We start from the raw sequence: 18,835 nt of genomic DNA, 5'->3' as shown, positions 1-18,835 counted from the left end.
TCGCAAAAGGGGCCAAATATCATCTGCATAAAATATGCTCAGTAATCAGCGCAGAGACTGAGAGAAAAGGGCAGACAGCTAGATAGATAAACCGAGTGAGAAGGAGACATCAAAAAGGCTCAAGGTAGGAGAGTAGGAAAAGGGGAATCGTAAAGTAATGCTGAAAAATCCTACTTGTCGATGTAAAGCCACGGGTTTTTTTGGAAGGAAGCTATTTTTCTTTCGAGAAAAATGGAGAATGCTTGGGGTTGGTGGTGGGACACACCAGCGGAAATGACGAACCAGTTTCCTTTCGCATAACGATGGTGTAAACAGCGTTCGGGGGAAGGTATAAAGGGGTTAGACAAGATATTCGTTACTCTAATTTATTCATCCGAACGTGTACTACACAGACAGTTTACAACGAGCTACTTTTTGTGGCAATTTACCTCTCATTCGCAGTCCCACCACCACGCAAAACTCGCAAGGCGGGTGTGGATCGCCATTTTCAGGAGGCAAATTGTTCACCCAACTCCTTCTGCGATGCGATGTTGGGAGACGTTCATTTGGAAAATGAAAGCAAAATGTATGCGAAACGCTTCGCTACCATCGTCTCCCAACGTCACGCACATGTACATACCTTCAGTGCGTCCGTCAATAAGGATTGCTGCTGCTGCTGCTGCTGCTAATGCTCGGATGTTTAGCATTGAAAAGCAAGAGAAAAACATAGGGCATCATGATTGGGATGTGCGTTTTTCTCGTCATCACACAAAACCTTCCCTATTTTCGATGATCGTCGTAAAAGGAGAAGCGCACGAATCGGAACAAAGTTACAATCGAGTGACACAGCACTTTCACAACCTCTCCCAGGGGCTTCCAGCCCAAAGCGACCGATGAGGAAGCCAATTTATGCGTTCGAGAACCACCGAAAAAGGAAAAATGTGTATGCGCTTCTTGCTTGCGTCTTTCTCCGATGGTTTGCTGCGGTGCTCGAAAGGCTCGCACCAGCAATGGCTTGACTGGGACGAGAATGGGAATGTGAAGTTTTTCCAACATTTTATTGTTCCGTCTTTTCACACCCCCTCCCTCACAGACCCGGTTTTCCCCATTTACTGGCAGCAAATTGCGGAATGAGTTTAATTTCACTTCACTTAAAGGTAATTGAGATAAATGGTGGCGGACGGCATACCGATGGTGGAGTTTTGTGACGCACCAGCTCCGATGCGTGACTGAGAAAATAGGGCATGAGTAAGAGGGAAGGTTGCACAGTTGGAGTCATAAAATAAAAACTGAGATTTAAGATTGTGCATTGATGGAATGATGAAGCTCGTAAAAACAAACTAACGCCATCTTGACTGGCCTCAATTAACCGCAATGTCGTTTGCGGGAAGTTTCGTTACAAGTTAAACGGATTCTGCTTTGACTGGTTCGCCAACGAGCGTTAATAAGAAGTCTTGTTTGCATTGAAAATCAGTAAGTTTGCTTGTCTTGTTGATAATTTTGTAACAAACTAAACGAATTGAATGATTTGAGGACCAAATGTTTGAAAATTGTTCATCAAATTTAGTTTATTCGTTTTTTTAATACTGTCTTTGTGTCAACCAATATCAGCTGGTTGAGGTTGAGTTTTGATTTGATTTATATCATATTAACGACAAACGATTCACCCTGATCCTCACCCTGATCGACAAATAGTCCAAATGTAAGCCTTTTCCATGTTTTAAATGTTAAATTAATATTCCTTTATAACAATCGTTCAACGAGCTTCCAGATGAAAGAAAATTTTCCATTTCCTTTAACGCAGCTTGGCACGTCCAACACACTTTGACCAACCTTACCATCATGGTTGGGAAAATTTAATTTAAACCATAAACTTATGCAAACCAATACGAACAAATAGAGCCGTCGGTCGGAAGAGGAACCGGGGGAAACCTTATCTCTGCGCACAGTATTTGGCCTGTCGCAGGCATATCGGTGTGAAAAGCTCACCCGAAGCCGAAGGGCATCCGGGGAAAGCATTAACTAATCTCTCCACCACCCTGCCCACAACCGGCACAGGAATGTTGGAGTGTGCGTGTGTGTGTGCGGTGGAAGCGGAAACCAAGATAACCGGATCAGGACCAGTCTCAATGTGCAAAGGGTCCCCGGGTCCGACTGGTTGGCTTGCTGGCGTTGGGAAGTAATTGTGGTTTAATTTCGCTGCAACGATCAATTTTGGCGCGTTGCTGCTGATGACGCCGGTGAAGATCGGGGTGGTGGCTGCGGTGCTACTGTTGAATATTATTCAACCTTCTCCGGGCGACCGAGAGCCAGTCAGACGATTGGAAATATTTAGCCCCAAATCTAAGCAGCAGCCAGTGGGCAAACAACACGGAGCACTGTGGGTTAAAGGCTGCGGTGGAAACGGTGGAGGGAAAATTCATTCGAAATTATTTGTACGCTCACTTGATGGTCGTTTTTCTTCCCTTTCTGTTAGCCTCTCGCTAACACACCCGGTGCGCGGATGAGCGAAAGAAGCAGGTTCTTTGTGCAAATCGCTGACTAGGTTCAATGGAAAATTTATTCTAACTCACACGCACATCGAGCGAGCTGAAATTGAGGGACGAGTTAACGATCGAGAATGATGATACGGCTAAGACTGTGGGAGGAAGAAGCAGAGACTTTTGCGCTAAAGCATCCAACCGAATAACAAAAATTGCATGGAGTCCTATGCGGGCAACAGATGAAAATAAAACGTGGCACGTAAAATACGCCCTCCATCGGTTCGGTGCCGCCCGTTTGGTAAATCAATGTAAAGGGAAAGAGGTGCGAGGAAACGAGACAATATCGAACGATGGTCGTTGGCGTCTTGGTCGTCGTCCTCGTCATGGTTGTGAGTAGCGCAAGCACAAATTGAATTTTAAATATTCAATTGAAGGAACATTAATCGTGGCACACGCAGTGATGCGAAGCCAGGCTTAGAAAAACCTTCGCGCCGGATAAGGTGGAATGAAGTGGTAGGGTAGGGTTGTGATGATGATGGTACAACAATGGGATGGAACGTTTCGTCCCATCCGGAAGTGAGTTTTTGACTTTCAGTGTGTACCTGGTGAAAAACATCGCAACGTTCGCGCTCGCTTAACATCGATGGCCGTCGTGCTTCTCAACGAAAGGAAATTTGCTTCTTTTTTGTGTGTTGCAGAGTACACGGTGTGTGTGTGTGTGCAGAAGGGATGAAGGGAAAGAGATTACATTCAAAACGAGAAAATATTCACATTTACACACATACATACTCCATAGGGAGGAATTTTATTCTTTTTCATGCAAAAAAAAAAATGTCGAAAAATGTCAGTCCAACGAATTGTTCCGCTGCTACCCTAAGCGCGTGGTAGGGGAATTGAGAAATCCGGCAGAATTGAAAACCGTTAGCGGGAGAAATGTAGCACACAAATTTTCGCTCGTTTGGTTTAAGCACACAAAAGAAATCTCACAATGAACAGCATAAGTCTCAGTCGAATAATATAAATTTCAATAAATGAACCAAAACCGACGAACAGAACCCGGGCCCACGATAGGGAAGGGGTAAGTTTCCGCTGCAATAGGGGAACGTTCGAAAGCGGTGTGGTGGAAACGATAACCTTCCCTTTCCTTCCGCTCCCTTTTACCTTACCCGCCTTACTGGCGGAATGGCAACAATTCTCAGCTCGGAACAAAACTGCCAAAGCAAAAATTTTCATTCAACTTGGGGGCGAAAGCAAATGGAGCTGGAATGGTGTATCGGGCCTTTTGTACTCTGGTGGAGGACTGCAACAAGGAAAGCTCGTTTCGGTGCTGTATGGAAAATGAGTGCGTTTCTTTGCTTTTACCCCTTCCAAAGTGCTTGCAGTGAAGCTCGTGCTCGGGATTTAGATCGGATTTCTTTAGTTGTGGGATTTTGAGTGATGGAATTAATGAAACTGAGAAAAAGGAGAGCAAAATTGCTTAACGGAAGCGAAAAATATTTTGGGTCAGTGATCTTTAGTATCGATCCTTAATCGAAAATCGAAACTAGAGTTGGGGATTTTCCTTCGAAAAGAACTCAAAAACAAAATATTTTGTCGCATCTATCACAGCTTCACCATTTTCATCCTTAAACAAGCCTTGAAGTATGCAATCTGAGCGACAAAATGCGGTGTTTGCTCTGTTTCGGTGAAGAAAAATGATTTTGAATCCTTAAAATAGAAAATGTATCATTGTTTCTCATGGAGAACTTGCTTGTTTTCCTGCCATAAGAGGAAAAAAAGGGCAAGAAATTATGTTTGTGCCAACAATCTGCTACTACTCCTGTTGGGAGAATAAAAAATATATATTGCACGGCTTAGGAAAATAAGCTCGTGATAATACCGCGATAAGCAAAAACCAGATTTGGGAACCTTTGTTTAAAACTACGTGGGAAGACGGGGCAAAAATTGAATCTGGTAGAAAAATTCATCCACCAGTTGGATTAACTGTGTATTTTAGAAGAGATTTTTTTCCCTCCATTCCTCTGCTAAAAAATCGCGTTCTTGCTTTTTAAAATTTTATCGCTCAAAACGAAACGGGGAGAGTGGGACCACTTGTCCTCACCTGTTCCACTTAGCGTTCAGCGTGCCGTGCAGTTCAACGTACCATTCGTTTGGCTATAAATTAAATAATAAATCCTTTCGTTTCGTTCGTGTAATCCGCCCTCCGGGAGGTTTTGGGGCTCTGAGCGTTTGGATGCTATCCGCTACCGTTCAGCAGATGCAACCAATTCGCTTTTTTTTTGCAAAGCAAACCATTCCCATTTCGATCGCCAAGGCATCCTCAAGAGATTGAGAAAGAAGTGTACCAGTTTTTTGTTATAATAAAGCTTTTTTCAACGCTCCCGCTTTTGTCTGCTGCCAGTGCTGGTAGTAGAAAGGTGAAAACGGTGCCACAGAATAAAACTGACAAAAATGGGAACTCGCTTTCGTTACGTGGAAGCAAAAGACCACAAATAAATACTGAATATAAATACTTTCGAAGCTTTTGGTGAAAATGGCAACGGAAGGAAAAAGAAAAACCAACTGGTATTAAAGGATAAGCGTGGATCCGGAATGGATTCATATACAAAAAAAAGAACGCCACACGTAATAAACCAAACCAAAAAAAGTTGCGTTCTCCCTCCAAAATATTCTCGTCTGATACTGAGGGATGAAAAATATTGAAAAACGAGGTGCACTGTTGATTAATTTCATTTCGCTCCCTTGCCTCAACCAGCGCTACCCAACGTTATCCATCTTTTGGTCATATTTTCCAGAACGTTTTCCATCACCTGTCGATGGCACCGAGGCCAACTGAATGAAACGATCGTACCAACCGAACGAACGACCGAATCGCACAAATGGATGGATGAATGTTATTTGCAGGAGGGTCCGTCTCAATCCGTCATCAAAGAGCAGCTTTGCATTGACTTTGATTTCCTTTTGTGGTTTTTGTTTCGTAAACCGTTTGTTGCACGCTATCAGTCCACCAGCTTGGAAGGAGTTAAATACGTAACACAGAGAGGGGGGGGGGGGGGGGGGGAACCTAGAGAGAGCGAGGGAAAAAAGTAATTACCTCATTTTGTTGCAACCGTTATGTAGTTTACATGGAATGTTTTCGAATATGGTGCGGTGGAAAATTAGCTACAGCTAACGCTCTGTTGCTTAAGCGTGGGCTTCAAAATCTGCACTGAAATGGAGAGAAAGAGAGAGAGAAAAACAATGGAATGGAATTAATTTTAATATTCAGCCAGCGGCGGCTTAAACTTAAAGCGAATTTGAAGCAAGATGCGTCAATTGCATACATTTTGGCACTTATCGTTTGTTAGTGTTAGGAAAGTTAACTAAATTCATACTTGTTAACAAAAAAAAATGTTTTGTTGATGTGTTTTTCCCCAACGTAGGAAAAACAAGTTTGGTTTTGATGAAAATTTTTAACATTCCTGTTTTTTTTTTTGCTTTAACCTACCATCCTAAAATTAATCTTCCACTTCGTAAACAAGAATTACGTTTAGTTTGGCTCATTATTCCTTCCCGGCAAACGACACGCTGATTCGAAGGTACTTTTTTTGCAAGCAGCAAAAGGACCTGAAGCATTCCCAAAAACAACCACCCGCACCCCCACTCCCACTCCTTCAACCATACCTTCAAAAAGGATTCCCAGTAAGCTCATATTCTCAGGGCCCGTCGGGCTTTTCCAGAGCTGGGGAAGATTTTCTCCCGTCACCGAAAACAAGAACTTCTTCCCCGAGGCTTTCCGCATTCGTACGTTTGTTCCGTTAAGTGGGTGGGCTTTTTTCCCCGAGTCAATCATGGTGTGTCGGGACCAGTTTTTCACACATACATCCTAACATGAACACACACACACGCGTGCACTAGCATAGACACCTGCTGGGAGGGAAATTTTAATTAAATTTACAACCATTATCACGATACTGCCCGAGTGCGCGCGCGTGTCTGTGTGTGAAAATGGTTGGGTCGGGTTTTTCGGAGGTCGCCCACGGGGTTATACGAACATAAGGCCTCCGTAATGCATACATGTACGTACATATATCCGTTACAGCAGGGTACCGTTTCGCATCAGAGCTGTGTTTTGCTCATTACATGATGGGTGTGCAGAAAATTATGACGAAAATAATAACGTGTGCCTTTGAGTGAACGGAAGGAAGAGGTGACGTATCTTCATTACATACACAAAGCGCACAGGAGTAATGAGCCCATGCGTTTTTTCTTTCGTACTACAAAGTTTACTTACAACTTTCTCACTCGTCCCCATCGAACGACCACCCTTGAAGGACACTTTGGGAAAGATATATTCGATAGAAAAATATTTTTCCATCGGAGAATTTTAATTAAGTTTAAATTTTCACGTCATGCTTGTGTGCCAAACACAAAACACAAACCATCATCCGCTCGTGCGGTACGTTGCAACACAACTGGCAATCTTTGCAGAATTTTTTTTCCCATCCAAAGGGAAAGCTCGCACAGCAGAAATGCGTTACTGGAAAGTGCCTGTCTCCCTGTAGTCAGCCTCCGCAAACTCCAAATAAACATCTCAACATGAAATTCTGTGTTACACACCGTCACCATGTAATTCTTGAAGCACCTTCCGTAGCTTAATTCTAACCGGAAAACTTTCATCCACGAAGGTTCGGCACCAGCGACAAGGATTTACCTTTCGCGTGGCGAAAATTGGTGCAAATGTGCGCCAACCCAACTTATCGTGGCTTCCGAAAACGGGCTTTACCGACCCCTGCTTGGTCTGCTCGGTCGGGCGCATGGCAATCGTTCTAATTACCTTCTTTCTTGTGGTGAAACCGTCGTTCCCTTCGTGTTGGGTGTAAGGTGTTGAAGATGGAAGGAATCTTCAGCAAACTATGTTTCGTTGAGGTTTCTTCCGTTGCGGATGGGTACACACACACACAGACACCTTCCCTTCATGCTCTGGGAAACTATTTTCGATGTTAGATTATTCTGCATCCTTTTGGCTCGTTTTAGGGATAAAGAAAAGGGCAATGGGAGTTTGTGGGGCGGGTTTGCTGTGCGCTAAAATAAATACATTTAGGTTGATTCGAGGTTCAACCCAACGGTCTTCTAGAAGCAGAGTTCGGCAAGCAATCGCGGGTGTCGGTTGGCAGAATCGAGAAGATCAATAGCTGCCACAAAGTAAACATCGTTCAGAATTGATTAACAGGATGAAAGCAAATTTTAATATCATCATTAAAAAACGGGGAAATCTTGTTTGCAAAACTTTACGCATTGAGGGAATTGAATAATTTTGCTAAAATTTGAACCAAAATGCTTAACATTAGCTACATATATTTAAGTGCCACCAAAGCACCTAAATGTATGCAATTTTCATCGCAAAATAATGTTTTCAACTACTTTCCTAACATAATGAACCTAATATTGAGTATTTTTACCAAATCTTCAGGGTTGCCGAGCCCTGGAGATTCTGTCGAGGCTAAACCCCTTTACCATCACGTCCGCAACGGCTTCTCATCGCGATTCGCAAAATTGGGTTCACACGTTTGACGTGGTTAAAAGTTTGCCTTAGAATCGTCGTTTTGTCACCACGGCGCTAGAGACTTGCGCCTTCCGCCGTACCCCCGTAGAACAAAGATTCTTCGCCAACAACGGTCCCGAGACGAAACTTGAGTGAGTGATTGCAGCGAGATAAACTTTCATCACACCACAAAGCGAAACGTGTCCTTGCCGTCGTGCATCGTGTGCGTTCTTCCAGCAGCATCAGTGGAATGATAGCTGATTGTGAGCACAGACACACGCGTCTATATATGCACAGCGTTGGATGAGCTGTGGAAGCAAATCTTGCTCACGCTTGCTTGCACAATGCACATCTCCAATCCGGTGGGATGCGAGTCAAGTCAAGTTTTCCTTTGCCAGCGCATCAGTGCCGGAGATAGGTTGATTATTGATTCTGGTGCGAAAATATGTTTGTCAAGGCATGGGGGAAAACCACAGCTTCTTCTTTGAACAACCAAGCCTGAAGCCTGATGGTTTAAGGTTTGGAAATATTCCATTTCACACACACACACACACTCACAAAAACAAGCTTTTTGTCGCCATGTGACGCATCAGATTGAAATCCCGCTCGTCGAACTCAATACAGGATTATTTGCTTACCCCGCTCCTTCTCTCACCCCTAACCCACCGACAACTCCTCTGACAGGTGCTGATCAGTTTGTGCAGCGCGGAATTGCGGAATTGGAAAATAAGCTCTTTCCCATCGAAACAAAAATGCAATGCCAATCAAATTCACACCCTGTGCTTACAATGTGTGGCATGTAATCAGAGAAAGAATGATGCACACAAACACACACAGACACAGACACTCATCACATACTTCAAACTCGTAAAAAAGTAAAGTGAAATCTTTTTTAAATTAAAATCCTCTGGTACCTCACTGATGGCCTCAGTCTGGTGGAAACATGCGCACACGCACACACGCACACACGCACCCGTACAAGTGATCCACCCCGTCGTCCATCAGCTGCATCGCTGGAGTGGATAATGGCCAATCAGTGTTTAATTATTCCACTTAATACACTGCACGTGGGGACATTGCTTCATTTACGTTGTAGCCGGTCGCCGGTTGCGCCCAAAAAACCGGTAATGGCATTATTTGCTGCAAGTCCTGTCGTATTTGCTGTGATCTTCCTCCTCCTCCCCAAGCGGGAGGGGCGTTTTTTATTTAAACCTTTATGGTATTGTTTTTTTGTGTTTGTGTGTCAGACAAATGAAAGAAATTTAAATTACCGCTGCGAATTGAATTGCATTTTTCGGCAATTAACGCCATCGGCGTGTTTGTTTGTGTTCCTTTCTTTCGCAGAAGCAATCGGAGCAATTGTATTACTCGGGCTCATGTAATGTGCATTGTTTGGTTGACTGTGCGCTGTACTGTTAATTGTACTTAAATGTTGAAAAGGGTGTGATAAAGCACTTGAATAATACATTTAAAAGCAACCTTTTTTCAATAGTGATTATTGTGCTTATTTTCTGTGAAAAATGTTCGCATAAAGTTATCAATTGTAACAAATCCTACAACATTATGTTACCAAACGCATAAAATTATGTAATTTTCTTATCTTACTAGTCAGTCAATGATGTTGCTACCAGATTTCCAAAGAAACTGATTAAATTTTTATAAATTTGTAAATTGAAACCACCTCAACACTTATACACAAATTATCTCTCTATTTAGGATATTATCATACAAATAAAACGCATACAATTGTTCACGTAAAAACCCACCCGACATCCTTATCTCCATAAGCATTATTCGCGCCCGTGCGCTTTTCTAAATTAAATCGGAACATCCAATCTATGAAAAGCACGAGAATAGCGGCCACAGACACACGGACGCACACCGAAAAACTGCATTGCAACAGTGATTTCATTGCTAACAGCGCACAACCACATTCATCATACGTCACCCGGTTACAAAATCCCATTCAGGTAATGGAAAACTCCAGCATCCAACAGAGGAACTCTGAACTATTTTTTTCCTTCTCGTTCTTTCTTCCCTCACCAAAACCTCCGTCCTCCCACCAAAAAAAAAAAAAAAAACGGTCAAACGCCATATTCCCGGTTATGTCGCCGAAAGGTTTGCGACTTAATCTCCACCTAGAGCCATCTTTTGCGCCGTGGTCCAACCAAGGAACGAAGGGACAGATGCAAATGGCATTTACTCCTCCTGCCACTGGTGCCGCTGGGCACGGTTGTGTAGAGTGTGAGGGGAAAATCATCATAATTTTCCATATCTGTCTTGCGCTCCTAACCTCCTAACCGTCGTCCACCTTAACTTAATCTGAACCAAGAAAGCACACGCAAATTTTGCGCTTCTATCCCACCACGCTGCTTCACACACGGTGCCGGTCGCACCAGGTATGGTCGAGCGCGGCACATCACATAAAGCACTTTGGTTCCTGTTCCTGTCCCCGAATGGAACGATGTGTATTCAAAGCTTTCACAGTGTGGCAGTGTGTGTGTGTGTGTGTGTGTGTGTATGTGTGTGTGTGTTTGTATGTCATAGAACGCGCGCACACACACGCTCATAGAGCCACGCGCAAAGTGAACTATTACCCGGGCAAAGTGGGCCGCAGGATATACACCGAGGCTCATGGACAATCCTCGTCGTTGTCGTCTTCTTCGTAGTCCTGATCCCTTCCCTTCTGCACTGCTTTATGCTGGATGTGCTCCGACACTGGTACGGCTCTCGTACCGGATCGTTCCGAGCTCCATCCGAGAACGGCAAAGGTTGGTGAATTGAATCTTTTCTCATTTTTATACACACCTCCACGTGCGTTCCTGCATACTGCATGGGTTGTCGCCGTGTTTCCCAACCCCAAACGCCTTACCGTAGGGCGCGGATCTTCATCGCACTAAAATAAAGTCATCAGAATTTTTATCTTCTTTGCAGCTTCAGACTTCACCACTGGTACACCTTCGCTGACATCCCTTGTCCTCTCAATTCCACCGTGGAATAGTACAATCCCCTCACTGCTAAAGGATATTCCGGGCGTTCCTTTACTTTTTCTCTCCCTCTCTGCCTCCTGTTGTATGGCGCTTTTTTATTTTTTTGCTCACAGAGGACCATCCACCCCACGTGTGTGTGTGTGTCTGTGTGAAAAAAAGCGCGAAGAAAAGGTCGCGAAAAAATAATCCTCCGTTGATATCGTTACGTTTTCGTTTTCATTTTCCCACCCTCAAACCGGTCGTTCGGCCATCTTCTTTTTCACACGCTTCCCTCCAGCGCTTTCCGGCGTGCTTGTTCCACCCCAAAAGTGGAAGTCTTGTGTTGTGCCACACAAACAAACACACACACACACACACACTTAAAAAACAAACTCGCCTTCTTCACACTATTTGCAGTTGACTTGTGGGACTTACGGTCGCATCTCGGCGTTTCGGCGATCCTCTGCCAGCGACAGTCTACAGCCGAGTTCACAGCGAGCACAGAAGGGACCCTCGGGAAAGTGGGTTGCAAACAAAAAAAAAAAAAAAGAAAGGTGGATCATTTCATATCTAGTGTTGTCGCATGTGTTTCCACCCAAAAAAAAACCCCCACCGGCACTCGCGCATATTCTTCTCGCTCCGTCTCGCTTCGCAGGCTGTTTGTCAATTTTAAATTGAATTTTCTTTAATTTAAAATATTTTGCCGTTCTCTTTTTCACATTTTGAACCTCGCCAGCGACGGCGGAATGATGCGTGTTGGGAAATAAAAACACAAAACTCTTTGCGCAAATCCCTGTCTCCAGGGGGTGGTTTTCCTTGATTGGCCGCCGTTGACGGTAGCCGATGCAAAGAAAAACAACTAAAAATGGCTACAAAAAAAACCACCTCGAAAGAGATTTTAAGTCCAAGAAGCCCCCATGAACGGTGCAGAGTTTTGGTGGGTCGGTTGCCGATGTCAAGTAACGCTGAGCTGCTTACACAAAACGTCATCTCGTCGTGAAGGTTTCGTGTTCTTGGCTGCCCCCTGTACCCTCCACTACACGGGCAGAAGAGCACTTGGGGAAGCTGCGAGTCATGCAGGTCACGACGCCGAGGCCTGGCCGTCGTCGTCGCTTCCACACGTATAACTCTGGCACTGGAGGGTGCTTCGTGACACTTGCAGCGTTTTGCCATAGTGCCCCTCCCGGGTACCGCTGGGAGTGGGAAATTGTTTTATGGCGAGCCAGTCGCCAAACCAAGCAGCGAGGGAAAGAGAAGCAACTGCCCACCGCATTTGTGACTTGTGACTGGAATATTTAGAGGATTGGAGCTTGGAATTGAGCTTATCTTTTCTTGTCGAGTGGATGCTTTCCCCTTTAAAATCCTCGCACCAACTCCAGTAAGTGGAGTGGTTCAAGTTGTTTGCTGCGCTATTGAAATTAAGTGAAAACAACACATTCCGAACCCTGCGCCAGGGGTTTGCATTTGTTTTAAGAAAATTAAACTCAACCATAATTCCGTCACGTCAAACCGCGCGTCATGCAGCGTTTTTGTACGTGCAGCTATGAACCCGACAAGACTGCAGTGTGAGCGATGTTACGTGGCGAGTGAAATAAAAATACTTACACATGTACGGATGGACCAGAAAATAGCACCGAACGGATGCTTGGCTCATCTGGCTCCTGATCGTGTAAAAGTCTTCAAGAGCGAGGACAGCCACTACTACCCTAGTGGTTGGATCAAATGAACAAGTAAAATGTAAATTACCTCCAAGCGGGCATGAATATTTCCCCTACGCTAGATGAGCTTCCAGTGTTCGTTTTCTGCTTCTTGCTCTTCTTCCTCCTCTTTCTCACTTAACTTGACTTGAAGTTGTGTACTTCTTTTGCTGAGCTCGCTCAAACACGTCGATACTTTAGCCATCGTTCTGGTCTGCCCTATGGCTTTACATTTATTTTGCTATATTCATTACCAATTCCTTTCATGCATTGCAGAAAACATAACACTCCCGGTGTCACCGCGCCCATTCCAGCACAATCTGTCCATCGCGCCACTATCGGAGGACGATTCGTTGACGTCGTCGGCATCACTATCGTAATGCCGATGTGATATGGAACCGTCCCAGCAGCAGTGTAGAAAATTTACCAAGCAATTACAAAACAAATAAAGCAGCACTGGATGCCGGTGAAGTTTGTGCGAAGGCTGGACTGGAACCCCGTAAGTTACTTTGATGTTTGCCCGAACGAATGAGTGTGTGTTGCTGTGTAGACGGCCAGGTAGGTAAGTTGTTTGTGTGAGTCGTACATGGCACAAATTAAATTGTTCTCCTTCGTTTGACCGGTTTACTTTCCATATATGAGGAGGAGAATATCACACAGGACGCATTGAATCGTGCGTTGATGCTAATTAATTTCACATTTTGTAACAGATTTTGTAGCATGGGTTGAATGGACATGACTTCTTCTTGTATGCCAACCTTCGGTAAAAGCTTACAGTCAGAAGAAAACTTAATTGAGGGTAAAAAAGCGATCGAAAAGTAGTATCTTTCATATGTAGGAAGCAGGGATTGAGCCTTACAGCGAGCGCTGGTTCGAATCTCATAATGAACTTGTCCATTACACATAGAAGCGATTTTTAACAAGCTCACCAAGGGTTCTTGGAACTCGTCCAGTAACGTTCTCCTGATAGCACGCCTCATTCTTTGCTTCGAAATCTGATCAGTCTCTTCTCTTTCACACAAATTTAGCTCAAACTGCAACACGAAACTTCCATTTTCTTGAGCCTTTTTTTATAACTATCGTTTTATCTCATTCATCCATTTAAACGATTCGAAACTCTTCTGCCCTCTAAATCTCGAGGTCCATTATCAGACAATCACAGCTTTTTAAGAGTCCATCCTTCGAACGCTGCCAATTCGAGCTTTTAAAAAGAAATCGTCTCAAGCTAATAGCACCACAAAACTAACCAATCCAACCGACAAACCAATTTCAGTTGCATTTGCCCCATTGCCTCACCGTGTGTAAAGGCTAAACTTTAGCTGCAAAGAAATCTTTTTCCTTTTGTAAAATCTCGTAAAATCGTGTTTTTATGAGCGCAAAACTTTTCACCGTTTGAAATCAACTTATCTTCCAATCGGACCTTCTTGGGTCTTTGTTTAGCAGCGCACCATCACGGTGATGAGTATTTGACTGTTTTTTTTTTTTTTTGGGTTGCTAGCTTTGGCAAATCTTACATTCTGTCCAATAATTCTGATCCCCTGATGGACCACTCAACAGCTCAGGGTCAGAAGAAGTAAAAAAGAGGCTGTTCTCAGCTCAATCTCTCTCTCACACATACACACACAAAGCCTCGAACACGAAAAAGCAATTAAAGTACATTTTATCACTCCCAAATTTGGGGATGCTTTGGGGAACTTGAAGTACGAGAAAAAAATAATTCCAACGAAGGTTTACAAAAAAAAAAAGAATTATGAAAACTTTCTTCACGTATGAATTATTTGCCGTGCCTCGGTACCATTTACCGGTGTTCCGGATTTTCTTTCCCGCAGTTTTACGAGAAGGTTCTGATTACGGTCCGACACTCATCTCAACCACACAATAGCATCATTGTTGTGTTTGTACGCCGGCTGGCAGAGAATGGAATCAACTTACCAAAACTTGCGGCAAGTCGTTAAATTTTTAATCGTCTAGCGGCCACAACAATACCCCATACATTCCACGTATCGATACACATGTCCGATCGTATCATATCGAGCATAAAAATTCTTTGTCAGATTTATCAAGGGATTACTACTACGGCCGGCTGGGCGGAGTGGATGCGCATTTGCCATTTTCTCGAGGCAATGCTATTCTCTTCTCCGTGTCAATTCCCATTAAAAAGTAATAAAGCTAGACAAAATGGCAGACAGCCATCCACCGCGCCGGTATTCCACAGCTTGCGTTCATTTCAGTTCTCGGTAACAATAACGTGCGGATGAAGTAAATCGAAGTTAAATTTAAAACTTTTCCGCACCGGAATGGGGAAAAAAGGGAAACACTAGGGGGTGGGGACAATGATAAAAAGCTTCCTGAACGTGCTGAGACATGTCAGTTATGGTGGATTTATTTTGTCGATGCTTTTTTATTGTCGTATTCCCGCTCACTGCGATTCGAATGGAAAGTAAGCTAACAGTAATAATATTTATTTGCAAGTAAGAAAGCAGAAGGATGACAAAAATCATCAAGGGATTGGTTATCGTAAGACGAGTTTGTCATGCGAATTGCACAACTTCCCTGTTTTTGTGAAGAAAATTACTATCAGTGCCTAAAGTTATGCAATGTTGTGTTGTGCTTCAATTGGAAGCCCTTACATCAAACAAACCTTCAAGGGGCACAGCTTATCTTTGGTCTTCTCTTACTTCATTTTAATTTAATCCTTCGTTATATTGTCTTCCATTTTGATGGAAGAAACTTTACCCAGTAAATTTCATGACTTTATTAAAAGTCGTCGCAGCGCTTGCTCTCTTTTCGCTAAGTTCATCCCGTTCGGGGATAAAGTTGTAAGTTAATTTGTCTTGATTTTTATTAAAACTTCAATCATCCCTTCAACCAACTTGTCAAGGTACACACATCTCCTTCGTTTTCTTTTGTTTTTTCCTTAAATTTATTTTACTGTTGGAGCTATCCACTCCGACAAATTGTACCGAACTCTATTATCAAACTTCATCCATTCCAGCCAAAAAGCGGAGATGTCGATGTAGCAGCATTTTATTTCTAGTACCCCACCATCGTGCCCTCGGCTGCTTATCTAATTCGCACACCCCCGATCTAGTGCAGCTGATAAATATTGAAAAATGAAAACTTCGTTTACCGTCTGTATATACTCGCCCGTTTGAGTGAGTGAGTGAGTGAGTGGCTGCTATCTGACGAAGGGCGATATGGATGCTTTAGGAATATTGAAAACCTCCTTGACAAGAGACCTCACGTCTTCTAAACTATCGTTCTCGTGTACTCAATTTTCTTCAATTTTTTATTTATTTTTTGCAGCAGTTCATACCGACTAGAGTCCACCAGTCGCTGCGAAAATGTTGGGAAAAAAGGGTCGAAAAACATTGCCCTTGGCACACATTTATCTGTCTCGAGCGTATCCCTGTCGACGGCGTAGTCACTGAGGAGGATTTTGGACCCGTTTCAAGTTTGTTTATCGTCTCGCAAAGGGCAGCTTCTTCTGTCTTGCTGCCGTTTCGACGAAACGAACGCGCCAATGCGAGATGTCCCAGCAGACAAAACGATAGTGAAGCGTATATTTGGCGTCTTATAAGCACTATGCAACGAAATAGCGAGCAACACTACCGATAACCGCCACACTCGGACCCGAGAGATAGTCGACGAAAGATAGTCAGTCGTTTCATATTGCGGACAACTTTTCCCTCTATCGAGGATGCATCTAGATTGGTACGACATCGGTAGGGGTTTGTAATTTTGGGACAAACGGGATGTACTTGGCCGAACGAATGGTAGATGGAACACACAGACGCAATCTCGCCTTGGTGTACTGGAATGGGGTTCCAACCAGAAAAAGAAAACAACGACAAATAACGCCCAAGGAACTAGCAATAACTGTCATCCGTTCTGTTCTGTTTCAGTGTTGGCTTGAAAGCGGAAAAAAATCGTCTTCATGCAGAATCTCCAAGAAGGTAACATGTCCTAAACGGCTCTATTTACCAATTTCGGGTGAGTTTTCGGGTTGCCTTCGGTCTGCTTTTGGCGAACGATGTTGGCTCTTACCACCCACGTCAAGGAAGAAATCAACGAACGGTGAAATTGGGCTAACGATATGTAACCTTTTGCTTGTCGGTTTTCTTCAAACTGGAATTTTCGTTATTTGTTTTTCGTTTGTAACTGGCAACTTTGGCCCTTTAAAGTGTGCTCCAACATCCCTTTTTCCTTTAGAATAATTTTATTTAAATTCAAATGTCAGCATCCTTGCAGAGTACTGCCCTGCTCGGCCAAATTATCTCCACTTTTTACCAATTAATCAATAACAGAAAGGAAGAAGCGGTGGCGCCACTTAAATGACGGAACCAATCTGGATCGGATTCATCATTAATTAACCTCACAAATCGTACACAAATCTCTTTTCCCCTTGCGCTCCCGTGCCCGTGTACGATGTCCACAACAAAATGGTTTAAATTTCAGCCTCCACAGTCCGGAATCCGCTTTCCTGCCTAAATCGATTTGATTCCGCATTCGGAATGCCATTTATTCAAATTTCTTTCCCCAATCCCCTCCAAACGGTGTTCAAAAACAAAAAAGCACACGTAAAATGGGAACAGATCCCCCCTCCCTCCCCAAATCGCAACTGAAGTAAAAGCAAACAGACAAACAAAAAAGTCATCTCCATTGTGAACAAGATTTTTCGAAACGATTTTCCATCATGCTTTCTCCTGCTTTCCCAGCCAGCATCAGCGTCAAATATTCAAACTGAGATTTTAGTTTTTTCATCATAAGAGAGAAAAAAGTTTTCATTCATTGCTCTTCTACTTTACGGGAGAATGAATTGGTGTTTTTCATTCTTATTCTAGCATTTCCTTCTCGCTTTTGAGAATTGCAGCAAAACGGAGGTCGTCGTCGCTTTCGCATATTTTCTCCCACAATTCCACCCAGTCCACGTTCGGTGGAAACATTCCTTCGTGGCGAACGGAAAAGCGGGAAATGGAAAATCTTTACCAAATACGTCCGTTAAAAAAGAAAATTACAGCCCCCTTCGGCTGATCCACCAACGATCGTAAAGTGTCGATAAGCCGTCTTTTGTATTGTCCATTGGATTACGCACACACACAGCATATTCACGTCGACACAAACTGTTAAGCATAACGGAAATGGTCATTAAAGATGAGACGGATTCACCTTTAGCGAGGAAGCTTATGCTTTTTTCTATGTATTGACGGTATAAAACTTTGACTTGTTATTGGCTGCCTTAATTTTGTTCCCTCTTTTGAGACGTTCATTTGCCCATCAAGATGTTTTTGTATGTTTGCGCTATTTGGATTTCTTATTTATTTCGATGCCTTGTTGTTGAAAATTTTTCAGAATATTTGTCTCTAGTTAAGGTCTAATATGTAAAGCAATTTACTTACAGAACGCCTTACATTATTAAACTTTGCCCAACCACATCCCATTTTTTCGAAATTTTGCTATCATTTGCAAGCTTTTTATTATCTTTGTTTCGCTTCACCGTATGCTGAAATTTAATCGCAAAATAACGAATGATTTATGCAAACAGTCATCTTTTATCGCTTGCTTGAAAATATTCTTAAACAAAATATTATGATCAATGCTATCCCCAACTACACTCAGCCAACATTTAAGCATAAAGTTTTCCATACAACTCCCCCCACTTTCTCGTTCGGTGGGTTCGCATCATTTTGTTTGACTTTCGTTGCCATTTCTTTCCCTGTGTTTGTGTTGTGCTTCAATCAGCCCTCGACTTCGACAGCAGCAACTATGACTCCGTACAAACGAAGTAATTTCCTTCGGATCGAAACTTTTCCCTTTTACGCCAACGAAACCCAGAGATAGAGAGAGCGGGAAAGCGATCCAAACCGATTGGGAAAGCATTTATCGCACAATGAGAAGGAATATAGAGGGAATGGAAACGGGGAAAAACACAAGGCGACGTATAAGAATGAAGTGTAGAACTTTTACTGACAAGAAACAGGAAAAAAGCGGTAGGAGATTCGCATTCGGATAGATTTGTTTCAATTTATCTACTTTATCTAGCGGCAGCTCGTATTGGGTTTGTTTTGCGAGATCGAATAAGTTTTGTGTTTATTTTTGCTTTTGTAGAGAGGGGACACGTTCTGTTCCCGTTTGTTTGTTTGTTTGTTTTGCTGGTAGTGCTTGTCCCAGTGTCTTGATGGA

The 18,835-nt window shown here is 43.2% G+C and overlaps 1 protein-coding gene across 1 annotated transcript in view; it reads left to right on the top strand.

Annotated features, from left to right (window-relative positions):
* LOC126561800 (uncharacterized) overlaps positions 1-13,032 on the top strand; it is a 39,681-nt gene extending 26,649 nt beyond the window's left edge. Inside the window, exon 6 of the mRNA XM_050218124.1 lies at positions 12,929-13,032. Within this exon, the coding sequence (XP_050074081.1) occupies positions 12,929-13,032 (104 nt within the window). The remainder of the gene's footprint in view (positions 1-12,928) is intronic.
* Positions 13,033-18,835: the final 5,803 nt, after the last annotated feature.

Source organism: Anopheles maculipalpis, chromosome 3RL (genome assembly GCF_943734695.1).
Source record: "Anopheles maculipalpis chromosome 3RL, idAnoMacuDA_375_x, whole genome shotgun sequence".
In the NCBI taxonomy this organism is placed as follows: Eukaryota; Metazoa; Arthropoda; class Insecta; order Diptera; family Culicidae; genus Anopheles; species Anopheles maculipalpis.
This window is presented reverse-complemented; position numbering and strand designations above follow the sequence as displayed.